We start from the raw sequence: 17,481 nt of genomic DNA, 5'->3' as shown, positions 1-17,481 counted from the left end.
GGAAAGAGTCACAGGGCCAGAAGAGTAGCTTGCTCAGAGTGTGAATCTGTGTCCCAGTGAGATGGGGACTGGTTTTAAAAGCAGAAAGATCTGGGTACCAGTCCTGCATCCAGCTGGGGCTCCCAATATTGTTTGTATTTTGCACATTGAAGAGTCATTGGATAAAATGCCTGGACATTTCATTACCTTATTTTAACTTCTTTTAAATATGACAAGTTTTTAAATAGGTCATAAAGTCACTCTAAAATACTGAAAGTTAATCTATCTACTGAAATACTTCCTATTTAAGAACTAGCTGTAAAATATTTTGCACTTTTAACAATCAAAGTTCTTTAGAAATTGACTATAAATTGCTCATTGTGTGATAACATATCAGCAAATACACTTGTTGGGTTTTTTTGTTTTAGCAGAGAGCACAAATTAGCCCTAGCAAAAAATATCCCCTTTTTCAAATGAAACTTGCATTCCTACGGAAAAACAAAAATCTTACTTACTGTAACAACTTTCACAAGCCCGCCCTATTAATGAGGTTTGTGTCTGAAAAGATGCTCCCATGGTTCCATTCACTGCACTTGGCTTCCCATTGCTGCTGGATATCTGATTTGGATTTGGCTTGTTGCTTTAAACAAAACAAAACAAAAAATGATCTCTCAGACATGATATTAATAAGCAGCTCATTAATATGAGCAGAATTTGGTTCTGTGTGTCTAATTTATAAACATACCACCTATACTTTCATAGTTTCATAGTTGGTAGGGTCAGAAGGGACCTGAGCAGATCATCAAGTCCGACCACCTGCCATGGGCAGGAAAAAGTACTGGGGTCAAACGACCCCAGCAAAGTGTTCATCTAACCTCCTCTTAAAGACCCCCAGGGTAGGAGCCAGCACCACTTCTCTTGGAAGTTGGTTCCAGATCCTAGCCGCCCTGACAGTAAAGTGGTGCCTCCTGATGTCTAGTCTGAATCTACCCTCTGCCAGCTTGTGACCGTTATTTCTTGTCACTCCTGGGAGTGCTCGAGGGGAACAGGGACTCCCTCAATGCCTGCTGGTCCCCTCTGACTAGTTTGTAACAGGCCACTAGATCCGCACTCAGCCTTCTCTTGTGGAGGCTGAACAGGTTCAGGTCCCTTAGCCTCTCCTCGTAGGGCCTGTCCTGCTGACACCTGATCATGCGAGTGGCCCTCCTCTGGACCCTCTCAATGCTGTCCACATCTCTCCTGAAGTGCGGCGCCCAGAACTGGATGCAGTACTCCAACTGCGGCCTGACCAGTGCCGCACAGAGGGGGAGGATCACCTCCTTGGACCTGCTCAAGATGTATCCGTGGATGCATGACAAGGTGTGGTTGGCCTTCCTGACCCCGTCTCAATGCTGCCAGCCCATGTTCATTTTGGCATCAATAATGACTCCAAGATCCTTTTCTGCCTGTGCACGGACAACACAGGAGTTCCCCAGCCTGTAGGTATGCTGCTGGTTCTTCCTCCCCAGTTGCAGTACCTTACACTTGTCAGTGTTGAAACCCATCCTGTTCTCACCTGCCCACCCCTGTAACCTGTCTAGGTCCTTGAGTAATAGTTTATTTCTCTAAAAAATGTTTAGTTTAAAGACAACAACAAACTGATCATGTGAACAGCTGATGAAAGGCTCGGCGATGATCAATCGATCTGCAGAACCTGTACAATGTTAGAACACAAGTCACCAATAGCTATAACATTTAACATGCTGCCCTGCCTCCCCTCCCTCCCGCCAGTTGTTCCTACAGTTATTTCTATAAAGATGCTTTCCCTGAGTGACAAGGAGAAGGGGAAGCAATGGGGACACTGGCCTGCTCTCTACCTGAGGAAAACCAATTTTCACACATTAAGAAAAGTTTGTACTAAAAAAGGGTGAATTTTCTCCCTAGGCCAAATGCATGAATATTATTACCTTTAGTAGAGAGATATTTAGCAGGTTTTCACCATCAAGCCCGCAAACCTATAAAATGCTGAAAATGACTAAACTTGGTAAAGGTCACATAGCATATTCTCTTGCAAGCAATGAACATTCAGTGCCGCTTTTAGGCCTCTTGACAGCTCTGTACCAAGGTATCTAGCAGACACCCGAAGCACCACAAATTGCCAATATAAAGAAGCTGTGCCAAACTGAAAAGGTGAGGTCTAGCACATAAGTTCCCAAAATGGTCAGGTCTTCTAAGGTAAGTTTGGGCTAAGAGATGGACAGAAAAGGAAGTTCAGACAATATGTGATCGTTGTTGTTGGACTAGTCTGCCCATGGTTCACTTTATGTGAGAAAATTTGCTATATGAAAAATTAGCTTGGTATAATGCTGCATAAAGGAGCAATAAAATTATTTTCCTTACATCAGAGTTTATGTTAAAACAAACAAACAGACCACCTCCACTAACCAGCCAAACAAACAAACAACTTATGCACACACAGAAGAAACAATATCCACATTAAAAAACACGCTACACTCTAGACCAGTGGTTCTCAGCCTTTTTTGTACCAGGACACATTTATAAACATCAGTGACTAGGCCCGACTCAGTGCTCCTCACTCCTGACCCACAGCTCCCTGCCCCCCAGTGTGTGGGGTGGGTGTGTGGGGCAGGGTGTGTGTGTGGGGTACAAGGAGGCCCCAAGCAGCCTCTTAAAGACTGGAACACTGTCAACCTGCACGGGAAAGGCTATGGGTTCCCATGTTTTTCTCCTTTAAAAGAGAATCCACTTTTAGTTTGTTGGTCCATTTTTAAAGTTTGTTCGTGACCTTTTCATATATTCTTGCGACCCACTTTTGGGTTGTGACCCACAGGTTGAGAAACACTGGTCTAGACAGCTGTAATAACTATACAAAGGCTACAGATATAAGCCATTATGACCCGCATGCTATATCGGTAAGATTTTGTAGCAGGAAGGGGTGAAATGCAGCTCCCGGGCCGGATCTGACCCGCCAAAGAATTCTATCTGGCCTGCAGCAGGTTCCTCGGCCCCACCTGGCCCAGATGCGTGCAGTCAGCCCTGCTGCCCCCCAGTGACCAGCAGGGTAAGGTCAGGGCAGGGGCCAGACTCTGCTTCTCAGCAGTCCCTACAGCGGCAGCTCCTGCCAGCTGTCACCACTAGTGTCTTTACTGCCACTAGACCCAGCCCCGCTGCTTGGGCACCCCATCCCATCTGCCCTGCACTCACTGCCAGGGACTCTGGATGTATAGGGGAAGTGGGTGGGGATTCCATGGAGACCGACCTGGGACTCCTGTGGGAAGGGCATGCTCAGCCAGACGGACGGGATGGGAGGCCAGGAGGGGAGTGCTGTTTGGGAGTGGGACAGGGGGGTAGGGGCTGAGGCCAGGATCATGGGGCCATAAGAGTGTGGGGCCTGGGCCCAGGGCACAGCCATGATCCACTCCCCAGATGCCCTTGCCCACAGAACCAGCACCCATTGCAGGGGTGTGTGGGGAGCGGATCGTGGCTCTGCCCTGGGCCCCACCCCTGCACTGGCATCACCCTGTGATCCCAGCTGCCTGCCCCATACCATCTACCATTTGCCATCTTCCAGCCAAGAGTGCCCTGCCCATTAGGGTCCCCATGGAGATTCCACCTGCCCACTCTGTCTGGTGCCCCCAGCAGTGGATGCAGGGCAGACAGGCCTGGGCTGGATGGAACTGACTGCCATCCCAGCCAGGCCAGGCCAGGCCAGCACCCTCCTCTCCCAGCTCACAATAGCTCACCAAAATTGCTAAAGTGGCCCTCCAGGCAAAATAATTGCTCACCCCTGCTCTGCAGGAACATGCAGGTAGCATAATCACCCAGCTTCAGGCAGGGTCAAAGTTATGCTAACTCACTGCTACAGGATCATGCAGTTAGGATTGTCATGGCTGCTACATGCACCTAAGCAGCAGCTCTCCTTTTCCCTTTTAAAGTGTCTAAAATGTATGTTTGTCCATGCCCCTTTCCTTTCCTTCTTCATGTTCCTGTGTGACAAGGTATTTGGCAGAATTCACAGATATGTTGGACTCTGACAGGGCCGCGCTGTGAGCGCTTCTGTTCATAACCTAACAAATACCAAACGTAAAAATTAAAAGGAATGATATTTCCAATCCAAAAGTATAATTCTGGTGTAGTGAAAGTATCATACGATTAGCTTATTATTATTAAGAATAACTCTGGGGCAAAAGGTCAAGTTCTGACACTTACAGTAGAACTATATTTGTTGAGAGGAGCAAAAGTCCAATCTTTTATTACCAATTTAAAGTAGATATATTTATTGGGCTATAAGTAACAAAGCAAAGAAATCTAAGGCCTGCTTTAGGAAGATTCCCATTGATTTTAACTCAAGTTTTCCTAAATAAAATCTTCCAGAATTAGGCCACACGTCATCATATTAAGGGCCTGATCTTGAGAGTCTTCTCTCAATGTGGAATGCTGCAGTCACTGGGAAGCAGTCAAAGGCCATAACGTCCAATGTGCTGAGGGGAACAGGAAGGGCTGTTTGGGGCCAAGACATCACCTAAAGTTGGTGAAACTGATACAGGTACTCCGTATTTATTCATTCTTAGATTTTTTTGATACAACAGGTTCTCACCCCTGTCAGAAACAAGATATAAGACACAACAGACTCCAGACCTCTGGTCTTATCTAATCCAAAATAAATCCCATGAGGTAATGCCACCTACACTTCCTTGGGGTAAATGAGGTACAACAGGGCTTGCCGCCACGCATCCAAAGTAAAATCTTCACTTCTCTGAAATAACTCAGCAAATGTGGTTGTCACTCAGCACAAGTAAAGCTCTTCCAGCTGGACACTTAGCAGGCTGCTACTGCTTGGGCATGTTTACACGTGCAATTAATGCAACACAAACTCCAGCACAGTTCACAATGAAGTTTATTGCTTCTGGGCACACCATTTACACATGCGCTCAGGACTGCAGCACATTGAGCCAGGTAAGAGCATCCCCAGCGTTGCAGAGGACTGGGAGGCTGGCGGGTGAAGGGGGAGGAGGGGGCAGCCCCCGGGGATGCTCTAACACAGCTCAACGTGTTGCAGAGGGACTGGCTAGGGCAAGAGGGTGCTTCAGTGCCGGGCTAGTCAGCAGGCAGCCCCTTCACTGAAGCACCCTCATGCCCACCCAGCCCCATCAGTGTCTACACGTGCAGTGTGGCACACTAAACAACATTGCTGTAGGATAGTGCTTGTGTTTACAAGTAATAGCCTATAGCGGCATTTATTGGTTAACTGCAGCTTAACAGGGTCACACACGTAGATGCCGAGACTTTACTGCAGAGCTAATTAGGCAACTCTGCAGTAAATGTCTCATGTAGATTCGCCTCTTGGGTCCTACTTTAAGGTTGCCCTTGAGTAGGTAGCAGTGTTATGTCTATTTTAGCATCTCCAGTGCACTGGCTAGCCTCACAGGCCTCACTCTCTCTTTCTCTGTTACTCCCTTAATAGAAATTGGACCTTATAGCTCAGGGACTGTAGGTTTTTGGAGCCAGTACTGGCGACCTGACTTCCCTTCAAAATTCTTTCTGAAATTCTAACCTTATAGATATTTTGGATTTAGAACTCCTATCTTCAGCAATGAAAGACTGTAGAAAGGAAGGGAAGAGACCTACATCTGTTGTAAGGGTTCTCAAAACAATCACCTTTTACATAAGCCAGCATAAGATATGTGTAGATCTAGACAAAACAACAACTCCTGTACACATTTCCTTTTCCAGCTGCAGCTGATGTTGGTAGACTTGTGGCTATTCCTTGACTAATATAATAATTTTAGGCTGTCACAAATTTTCTATCATTTGAAACTTTGAAATAAGACCATCTTTTAAAATGTTATCAGAGAACTAGTTTTGTCTTTATATAATACTCACCGATTAATTTTTAAAAGGTGAAATGGATTGCAAGCTAAAGTTTAATACGGTCTAGCCATTACTTCTATGATTAAATCTGTATGGCAGAGAAAGTTTGAAAGACACTATATAAAATGAAAATATATTGTATGTTGCTTGCAAACCTGAAAAGGCAAAATCATTTTGCCCGTTGGCGTTAACTTTTGTATTCTGCTTTTTCTACAATGGAAAATCCATGTATATATGGAGAATAAGATATTATAAAGCAGAGTTACAGCAGGATTTTGCCTCTAACCCTTACTATTTCCACAGCCTTGCTTGAGGAAATCATTAATATAGAATACATAGATTATGGCTCATCATAATAAACAGCATGTTTATGAAAGCAGGTATTCAGAATTGCATGTAAATCCAAAACATAAATAAATGAAAACACTATGACGACAAAGCCTCAAAATAATCAGATTTTGTTAATATGGCTCAGTCCATAAAGAAAGGATTGCAAGCTGGTCATTGCCTTATGGTTATAATGCCTCTCTTATCTCTTGTCATCTAATTGGTTTAAGAGTATACAGAAAAAAAGAAAATAAAACAACAATTATAATGGAAAATATCTGCTTTTTCTGTAATTGGTTTAATAAACAACTGCTTATACTGTACTTTGAAATGTTACATGTAGGCATATACAGAACAATGCTCAAGGGATTCTAAAGAAATTACTCTGAGAAATCTGCTGTAAAAATGGCTACAAGGGCACTACTTGAATACTACTGATTCACACAAAATTTTAATAAGTCTAGTTCAATTTGGTATTACTTTTTTATTCAAGAAAAATGGTGGGCAAGAATAGGGGGTGAATTAAATACACAGGTCTCATACAGAGAATGTCATCAGTCCTTGCCATGAACATTTTTAGTGTACAGTGCTGCTCATAAATGAAATACATATACAAACAAACCACAAGACTAGGAAAAACTTACTATCAATCATTATCATTTAGTCTAAAAAAAATGTTTTATATAGCAAGTCTGGGGCTTCACAGGGAAAATTATTTGTGCTGGTCTTCTCACAGAGGTAGGTACATTTTTATCCCTATATTATGCAAGATCATTCAAATCAACTTTAAATATTTGCTATACTTACTAAGTTGGGATGTACACTTGTTTCAATTTACTCTCTGCTTCAGCAGCCTTCAGACGTTTCTAATTAAAAAGATGAACATACGTATTTCAAAATTTCAAGCATACTATATACTTTTATATTACTTCATGCCATTTTAAAAATATTTCTTTTTCTTGGCTATGAGATTACAAAGACCTTGATACAATTGCTGACTCACTACAACTGTATTTGAGTTGTTAACTCAATATATCATTACTTAAATAGCATTACAATTTTTTTACTATTACTTGCAGCAGTATACTTAACAATACACTTTCCTTTTTGCAAATCGCATAAGCATAGGCAAAAATATCTACTTCTGCGATGCCACAAAAAACCCTACAACCACCACCATCCCGATGTATGGAACGAGGAAATGCCTTAAAATAGCGTATTTCTTACTGAAAGAGAATGAATGAAGTTTAAAAGAATACAGGGGCTGAGAAATACCACATAAAACTAGTGGATAATGAATCCATCCACCACAGTGCTGCAACATTTTCCTTGTCTGTTCAGAGAAGGTCAATGAATGCTGTGATTTTCAAAAGAAGTGTTAGCAAGTTCTTCTCAATATAAGTTGAGTGCCTATCTCTGCAAAACACAATGCAATTCTGCGCAGTGACAGTTTGCATAGAAATAGGGAAGCGGTATATCCATGTTAGCAGAGCTCTTCGTCAGAGCTAAGCCCTACTGAAAATTAGGGGATATTTCCTTTAGGTAGACTGCAGTGCTAAAATGGCTATACTGTTCCTAGCACCCAAGTAATTATTTTTTCAAAGCAATCTCCTGACACTATATTGCCCCATACAAATATACCACAATGTTCAGTGGGGCCTGGCTACTTAAACTCTTGGACTTCTTTGAAAATTGGGATTAAAGGACATGATAGCAACAGGACAGCTGCACTGCCGCCAAAATACTCGCTTATAATTTTATTTGTATTTGCTATCTATTCCCTTAAACTTAGAAATCTGTTGTATATAAAAGCTAGCATTCATAGCTAGGACAGAACTATTTGGCTTGGTTTCACAGATAGGGAGGATGCAGAAGCTGTACACAACATCTCTGAAAATACGAGATTTATATAGTGAAAAGCCTCACAGAAAAATATACGATGTGTCATTTGAAATTCCAGGATGTTGTGACATGAGACAGCAAAACCAAGGCATGGTAATTTGGTAGTTAACAGAAAATACTTTGCCTTTCTTGCCTATAGAAAGTGTATATTAAAACCATCCATTAAATGACACTATGTGCAAAGTGAAATCCTGTTTTCCATTTTTGTCACGGGGTGCTGTCATTAACCTTAATGGGGCCAGGGTTTCATGCGTTGTATTTTTTTTTGTCTGATACAACGATATCTTGGGTTGAAAACTTTGGCCTTGATCCACTTAATACATGCAGACAAAACACTGTACAGGATGGATCACAGAGCAAAAAGGAACAGAATTCTATTGTGCTTTGCAACAGATATAAAATGATAAGGGCATGACAAGTATTAAACCCTTTGATAGTCTTATATGCTGCATTTTTCAATCAACTCACACACATGCAATACATGCACAGACATACAAGGTTTTAATCAGAATAGCTCCCAGCCTTTGCTTCTGGACTAAATTAAGTTTAGGTATTGTGAAAAATAGCATTTGTTTGAAAACCTGAGATGAAATGGTACTTACTACACTAAACACACCTGTAGTAGTTTTATCCAGTAAATACTACTGGATTCACTGGGGATTCTGAAGGGATTCACTGGAATCCTCTGTTTATATGCCTTTGTACATTAAATTTAATAGATCAAAAACCCACAAACCTTCAACAAGCCCCTCAGTGCTCCTACATTATCTACTAAAAATGAGGTTGTAAAAGAACAGAGCTTTTTCCTTCTAAAACTGCCAGTAATCTTTTTTATGTATGTATTTATTTATTTACAGAGGACAAGGAAAAAGATTGACAACAGCATTTGTCAGGTCTCTATGTAAAGCCAAAAAAGTATTATTTTTCTATATCAGCCTTCCAACATCCCTCTAGCTAGCCACTTGATTCTGTTATTTGTACTGAGGGCCATGGAAGCAGAATTGGTTCTGATTCCTGCTCCCCCAAACAACTGGGTCTAATTTTTTACAATGGGGCCCTATACAATGAAAGGGTGGAAACAGACTTTGCCTGATGTTTCTTTGGACTGCCACTAAGGGTAGGACAAGGGGTGACATATTTTGCCTAGTGAAGCAGATCAACTGTGCCGCAACACATCATGCGTGGCACAGCTGATCCACTTCATTTGGCTACATCTATTTCTAGCCAAAGACAAGACTTTCTTGACCTTCTGAACTACTAGATACTGGAGTAACTTCTAGATATCACAGCAGCCCTTGAAGAAATGACACAAAATAGTGGCTTGCTAACACTGGGTTTTCTCATTGGCTCAGTTCCTGCACCATTTCTGCAGTGGTACAAAGTGAGAATAAGTTAGGATACAAGAACTTCTCCTGAGACTGTTTTAGACTTTCTCCTAGGCCTTTCCATATACAAGATTAACCTATTCTTAGGAAGTTCCAGGACTTCAGATGTGGATGGTACATAGCAGGCACAGGTCTTAGCTGAAAATATTTTGGTTCACTTTTGCATCAGAGGAAAGACTTCCTTCTCAAGGAATCACTCAACTCCTCTTCCAAGGGACAGTCAGAAAGCTCCTGTCACAGCTGGCATCTGCTTCTTCTACAGATCAAATGCTGAATATATTGCTATCATTGCTTAGGTACTGCATTTGAAAGATGATCACATTGAATGGTGACGGCACAAACAGAGATCAGGAAGATGCATAGAAAGCAGATCTACTCAACAGCTTTTTGCCTCAGTCTTCACAAAAAAATTAAGCTGCAGCCTGACACCTACTAAAAAGTATCTAGATAAGAAAGTGGAAAAAAAAACAAAACAAGAACTTTTGATGGATCTGAATGAATTCAAGCAAGCAGGGCCTGATGAACTTCATCTGAGGTGCTAAAGGAACTGGCAGAGATAATCTCGGAGTCCTTGGCAATAATATTTAGGAAATCGTGAGAGGCAGGCGAGATACAAGAGAACTGAAAGAGAGCCAACAGAGTACCTCTCTTTAAAAAAAAGGCAAAAAGGAGGATGTGAACAGCCAAACACCAATTAGCCTCACCTCAATATCTGGAAAATTACTGGAACATATCCTAAGCAAGCCCGTGTGCAAGTATTTGGAGGAAAAAAGGCTGATCACAAGCAGCCAGCATGGATTTACTAAGAACAAACCTGATCTCTTTCTTTGACAAAGTAACTACTAGTGTGGATGAAGGGAATGCTGTGGACATTAGGAGTGTGCAAAATGGGCTGTATTTGATTCAGATTTGGATTTGGCCTGAATCGGAGACTGTGATTGGATCCGTTGATTCGGATCACTGTCCTGATTCGATTCAGCTGAATCCAAATCTGAAAATTACATGCTGATTCAGAGAATCAGCAATTCAGCCATAGACACAGCTTTAAATGTTTTTTTTTTTTTTACATACCTTGAGGTACCAGGCACAGCTTGTGAACGCTGTGATGGCAGGGCGGATGGAGCGTCCCACAGGCGTATGGTGGGGCCTCCCACGTGCTCGGTGGTGAACCTGGAACCCGGAAGTGGACCAGAAGCACTGGTCCATGTCCAGGTCTCCTGCTGAGTGTGCAGGAGGGGTCCCCCTGCACCCTATGGCTCAGCAACTGGCTGCGGGGGGAACCCCGAGTGCTCCCCCAGGCCCAGGAAGCACCAGCTGCCGAGCCAGGGAGGGTATGGGGGGGCCCCCAGGGCGCTCCCCAGCAGACTCAGAAGTGGACCAGAAGTTTTTCTGGTCTACTTCCGGGTCTGCTGCCAAGTGCGCTGGGGACCCGCTTACGCTCCTGTGGGACGCCGCATCTATCCCAGCATCTCAGCATTTATGAGCCACCTGGTACCTTGAGGTATGTAGAAACAAACATTTAAAGCTGTGTCCGAATCATCAAATCTTTCTGTATCTCTCCGAATTGATTCAGAGGACTCCGATTCGATTCGGAAAGATTAAAGGGTTTCTTGATTTGATTCAGATTTGGAGATTCGGTCATTGAATCGGGCTGAATCTCTGCCGAATTGAATCAGCAACCGAAGCTTCACACAGCTCTAGTGGACATGTGTATCTGGACTTCAGCAAGGCTTTTGACAAAGTCTCACTTGACCTTTTCATAAACAAATTGGATAAATGCAAGCTAGATAAAACTTCTGTAATAAGTAGTTCTCAACCTTTCATAGACATGAGGCTACCCTGGATTGACTTGGGGCACCCCTTGGAACATTCCAACTCTTAGTTTTCACCTTTTTTTTTCACTACAGAAAAATAGAGCAGTTTTTATAAAGAACTTAAAAAGACCACAACAACAAATTTCTATTTGAAATTTCTGTGTTTACCTTGTGAATCACATTTGCGAATTTAGCAGTACTAAAATTGTGTGGCACCCCACAGCACCCTTGAAATAATTTCAAGGCACCCCAGGGTGCAGTTGGAGATCCTGTTTGAGAATCACTACTATGAAGTGGACAGACAATTGGCTCAATAACCTCAAGCAAAAGGTAATTATAAATGGATTCATGTCAGATTGGCAGGAGGTTTCAAGTGGAGTCCCACAGGGATCTGTTCTTGGCCAATTACTGTTCAACATGTTTATTATTTGAATACTTCCATTGAAAGCTTCTTGAGCAAGTTTGTAGACAACACAAAACTAGAAAGAACTGAGAAAACAGTTCAGAAGGATCTTGATAGATTGGAAACCTTGGCTGAAGCTAACAGGATGAAGTTCAGTGCTGACCAATGCAACCTTGGGAAGAACAATCAAACATATAAATACAAAATGGGTATTTTTGACAAATACAAAATGATTATAAATAATCAAACATACAAATACATGGCTGGATGGCAGCACTATGGAGGATGATCTGGGAGTCTTGATTGATCACAGACTCACTGCATTGTGATTCAGTTACATAAAAGGCAAATATGGTTTTGGAAAATATCAATAAAAGCATTAGGTAGAAGACACAGGAGGTGATAGTGCCTTTCTACTGGGCACTGGTTAGGCCTCATCTAGAGTACTGTGTGTTGTTTTTATTTCCACGTTTTAAAAAGGATATGGAGAAGCTAGAGAGAGTCCAGAGGCAGGCAACAAAAACTAGAAAACGGTTAAAAGGCAAGTCATATGAGGAGACATTGAAGAAGCTAGTCATGTTCAGCTTGCAGAAAAGGCACTTAAAAGGAGACATGCCAGCAGCCTTCAAATACCTAAAGAGCTGCCATAAAGAACATGGAAAACACCTTTTCTCTTTTGCTCCAGAGTAAGACATGGATCAATGGATTGCAGCAAAGTAGTTTTAGACTGAATATCAGGAAAAACTTCTTCACTGTCAGAACAGTGAGGAGGAGAAACACACTGCCTATGGAAGTTGGGGAATCTCAGTCCCTGGAGGTAGTCAGGTTAGACAGGTATTGGTCAGGGACAATGCAAGTGCAGCTACACCTATTTTATGGGTATTGCCCATGCTTCTGGGCTTTGTTGGTTGCCACATGGGGGTGGGAAGGAAATCCCCCCCGCGCTGCTATATGTGTCTAGGGTTTTTTTAAAGCTGGGAACTGAGTGGGGGGAGGGAGGGAATACAACCTGGAGGTTTCTGGCTAGAGAGTCTTCTGCTCAGGATCAGATCAATCGCCATATATGGCATCAGAAAGGAATTTTACCCCATGATAAGATTGATATAAACTATGGGAGGGGGTTGCCTTCCTCGGATCTCTCAAGTGTTTTTTATTTTATTTTGTTTTTATACAACCTGTGCACCAGCAGGACATTGGCAGGACATTGGCTGTTATCTTGTGTTACCCATGTTATAACTTGTGGCTGTGTCAAGGTTGACTGTGCAGTTTTGCTAATGGGTTAGACCAGCATTTCTCAACCTATGGGTCATGACCCGAAAGTGGGTCACAAGAATATACAAAAGGGTCACAAACAAACTTTAAAAATGGATTCTTCTTTAAAGAAGAACAACATGGGAAATGGTGGCTTTTCCCTTGCAGGCTGGCAGAGTTTCAGCCTGCAAGGGGCTGCTTGGGGGCACCACCCGCTGCCCCACACAGTGGGGGGCTGGGACCTGGGGTTGAGGGGCAGTGGGTTGGGAGTGAGGGGCACCTACAGGGCCAGGGGGGTTATTTTCTAAAACTTTTTACTGGATTGGGACTGGCCATCGATGTTTACAAATGGGTCCTGGTACAAAAAGGTTGAGAACCACTGGGTTAGACAAAGGATTTGTATAGAATAATTTGAAAAGGAATGATCCTACCTTAGTTGCGGGGCTGGACATGATGACCTCTGGAGGTCTCTTCCAGACCTCCTTCTTTAAGATTCTACGATGGGAAAAGATTGAACTGGGGCTGGATTAGGTCAAACTGTTTATCAAATGCTTGAGCAGTCATACCTTGGCACAAAGAGTACCGGCCTAATGGTGGTGTTTGGGTACCAAATGCCTCATTTTTCTGAGTCTGGGGCCCAGCAGCTGTTGCTGTAGAATCTGCATTGTCCTGAGAGATTACAGAATTTGCTGCACCTGACATTTTTTTAAGCTTATCTGCTCATCCCAGGAGGGCCAGCCTGTAAGATGACGGTTTACTTGCCAGTTTACTTTACAATGGGAAGTTAATTAGATTACCCTTGTGGTTCTGGCTGCTTGGGGGCACCACCCGCTGCCCCACACAGTGGGGGGCTGGGACCTGGGGTTGAGGGGCAGTGGGTTGGGAGTGAGGGGCACCTACAGGGCCAGGGGGGTTATTTTCTAAAACTTTTTACTGGATTGGGACTGGCCATCGATGTTTACAAATGGGTCCTGGTACAAAAAGGTTGAGAACCACTGGGTTAGACAAAGGATTTGTATAGAATAATTTGAAAAGGAATGATCCTACCTTAGTTGCGGGGCTGGACATGATGACCTCTGGAGGTCTCTTCCAGACCTCCTTCTTTAAGATTCTACGATGGGAAAAGATTGAACTGGGGCTGGATTAGGTCAAACTGTTTATCAAATGCTTGAGCAGTCATACCTTGGCACAAAGAGTACCGGCCTAATGGTGGTGTTTGGGTACCAAATGCCTCATTTTTCTGAGTCTGGGGCCCAGCAGCTGTTGCTGTAGAATCTGCATTGTCCTGAGAGATTACAGAATTTGCTGCACCTGACATTTTTTTAAGCTTATCTGCTCATCCCAGGAGGGCCAGCCTGTAAGATGACGGTTTACTTGCCAGTTTACTTTACAATGGGAAGTTAATTAGATTACCCTTGTGGTTCCCTATACTGCTCTGTGAAGCCAGGCAGTAAAAATCTGATGAGAAAAGGCTGGAGATAAACTAGCAGCCAAAAAACTAGACTGGCAACTTGAGCAATTTGAAGAATAGTGCTCATGAAGCTGAAGAGATGAATTGATGATTCCTGCAACAAGCTTGAAAGGAAGGAAGTTTTGAGTCAGGCTGAGTGGACACCATAACTGAGGCCTGTGGCAAGAGGTTGCAACACTTGGAGAGCAGACACTACTAATGAAAGAAATGTTGAAAACTGGCCAAAAATAAAATTTTACATCGGTTGAATACTTTCAACTGAGTCGTGGCTGCATATTTGTGTGGGGCAATGAAAATGACAGGCACTTCACTGTGTTAAAATTAACCTGCCCCCAGAATTCAGGCTTCCCTGTCACCAAGTTTGTTCCCGCTATGCTGATGAGTAAACAGGCCTTTCCTTTAAGACAGAAAGTGAAGGGGAGGCAAACAAGAGATAGAGACAGCATACTGTGTTAGTAAGAGTCTATTTAATTCATGGTTTTCATGGAAAATGGCACTGTCTGCAATCACTAGGAAATAGTGCACTGGCTGCGATTTCCTGCAATATCAACCTAACCACCCCCACAGTGTATTATTTATATAATACGCTGTTTTAGAATATTCCCATGCTTACCGAAATACAAAGAAATTGTGGCAATCACTGCAACCATAGATCACATGATTGAGAATTATTGTCTGCTACTGATGTACACTAAGTGAAGGCGCCAATCAGTGAAGTGAAAATGTTTCGGTGCCATTTTTTAAGAAGTTAAATGCAATGCTGAAGTCTAAGGATGAGTGAAAAAAATTCAAAAAAAGCTAAATATACATAAGGGATATAGGATTTTTAAATTCAGCAGTACAACACTAACTGTTAAGTACACTGCCACCTAGTGGCACTGTGATGACCAAGGGATGATTTACTTTCTGCAGAATTTGTTATTAAATTATATAGTATATGCCTCGCTGCCAATCAGCAGTGATGGGAGAGGCCACCAGGAAATCACCTCTTCAAGCCATGACCAAACCATGGAAATTGCTTTGTCTCACTGTGAGTTAAGTAGACCCCTATATATGAGGGACTTGTTCCAACATTTTCAGCTTCTAAATCATACCTTGGAGAAGAACCTGCTTAGGCCCAAAAACTTATCAATTCAGAACCAGCCTCACTTAAAATTAAGACTGCGGGAATAGTGTCAGATCCTTCAATGAGACAGGTCATCCTGGCACTATGCACTGAGAAAGTGTGAGCGTGTTTAAAGTTACTACATTAGTGAGACTATCCTGCCCATTCACATGCCTCAAACATAGAAATCTATGAGTAAGTCTGCTCTATGGATGCCCCAAGGACCATTCTCAAGCATGCTGCAGACTGAGGTCCCAAGAACAGCTGCAGAGACGCACCTAAATTAGCTTCCTTGGGGTTCTTCTCGGATCATTTCAGTCTGGACAAGATGCTGCTGTAGCACAGGCCTACCTTATTTGTCTACGCTCATTTGGAGGTGTGACTGCAGCCCAACAAAGACATGGGGACATACTTAAGCCACTAGCCCATATTGAAATCCATGCTGCTCCATCTGTTCAGCTATTGTTACTTAAGCTAACTAGATTAAATCTAAGGTGGTTATTCCTACTCATACTGGCATCATATCTCTGGGCAGATGTTGCAGCAGAAGTCTTACAGTGCTACTGCAAAACGTACATTATAAAATCCTCTGAGTAGTAGGTCAGAGAAGATGTTTCAGAGCTATATGAAAAAGACACTATGAAAAGCCTTTATTTTTCAAAGCAGCAGTGTAATAACTGTAGCATAGTGCAAGAAGGAAATATAAAAAAGCTCTAATAAATGTCTCTAAAAAATGTCACAAGTGCCAATTCTATACAAACTCCTTGTGCAAAAATTGGTGAGATTTAAAATCACCATACTTAAAAAGCATAGTTAAGATTATATGTTTGTCAGGGTTGAACATCACAAACTTTCTGTCAGATGTTGTTGGCAGCAAAAAAAAATCCTATTCAAATGTCTTAGGGATTCCTTCTGGAAACTTAACAAGTAATGTTGGTTCAAATGCTCACTCAGCAACTTGGAAAACTAAACACTTCCTTGGGTATCTCAGACAAAACTACTTTCCCACATGCAAGCAAAGAGCCCAGGGATACAAACCATGCTGTACCTTACTAGGAGAAAAAGATAACCAAAAAAAAGAACACCTTTGGAAAGCCAGCAATAATAAACCAACTGGACCTACAGCAAGTGAGTCACCTGGCCTCCTTCATTCCCCAAATATTCTTTTCATGCAGCGCTCATGAAAAGTGCCAGGCTGACAATGGTGATAACTGAAATTCAGGATTTATCTACTGAATTGATATACCAAGATTTGCTAACTCTACTGAAACAATTTCACTTTTGCCTTGACTTAGAGGGCCCAGGCTCCAAAGCTGAGGTGGCAGGTGAGTCTCCATGCTCATTAAATCACTGTCTTCAGTTGACAGCAAGAGTAATTAGTAAGCAATTAGCTGCAACTGCCATGTGGAGACCTGTCCTTTGAAATGATCTAGCTAAGTCACACCAGCAAAGAGACAGTAATTAGGTGGTAAAGCTTTTAGATTAGAACCAGCAATCTAAAACTGAAGGCTTAACTTTTCACTTCCCATTCCCTTGAGTCTACCCACCCCCAACTGTGATTTTCACCTTCTCACAAAAAAAAATATGAGTTATCTCTGTTTAATTCTGATGAAAACAATATTTTTATCAAATTTTATCCCTGCATGCACTGCAGAACCAGCTCCATGATGACAGGATTAAATTCTGATCTCAGTTACAACTCTAATCTCATTGTCCCCAGTGTGGCTGCAGAGATGTATAAGAAGACAGAAAATATCCAGCAGGCCTGTGCAAAGCGGCAAGTATTCACTTTGGATTCGGATTCGGCCAATTCGGAGGACAGTGATTCAATTCAAAGATTCGAATCACTGTCTCGATTCAATTCAGCCGAATTGGATCCTAAAGATTCGGTACTGCTTCAGAGATTTGGCCATAGACTAAACAGGCAGCTGACACAGCTGCCTCCAACTGGTAAGTCTGTTGGGGTTGAGAGA

General features: G+C 42.5%; 1 protein-coding gene across 1 annotated transcript in view; it reads right to left on the bottom strand.

Moving 5' to 3' along the window:
• Positions 1–17,481, bottom strand: part of MTA3 (metastasis associated 1 family member 3) — a 156,987-nt gene that overhangs the window by 39,689 nt on the left and 99,817 nt on the right. Inside the window, exons 9-10 of the mRNA XM_006022846.2 lie at positions 6,985–7,043; positions 495–619 (exon numbers count right to left, since the gene is read on the bottom strand). Coding sequence (XP_006022908.1) covers positions 495–619; positions 6,985–7,043 — 184 coding nt within the window. The remainder of the gene's footprint in view (positions 1–494; positions 620–6,984; positions 7,044–17,481) is intronic.

The sequence above is a fragment of the Alligator sinensis genome, unplaced genomic scaffold (assembly GCF_000455745.1).
Source record: "Alligator sinensis unplaced genomic scaffold, ASM45574v1 scaffold377_1, whole genome shotgun sequence".
In the NCBI taxonomy this organism is placed as follows: Eukaryota; Metazoa; Chordata; order Crocodylia; family Alligatoridae; genus Alligator; species Alligator sinensis.
Note: the sequence above shows the minus strand (reverse complement) of the source record. Positions and strands in the feature narration are given on the sequence as shown.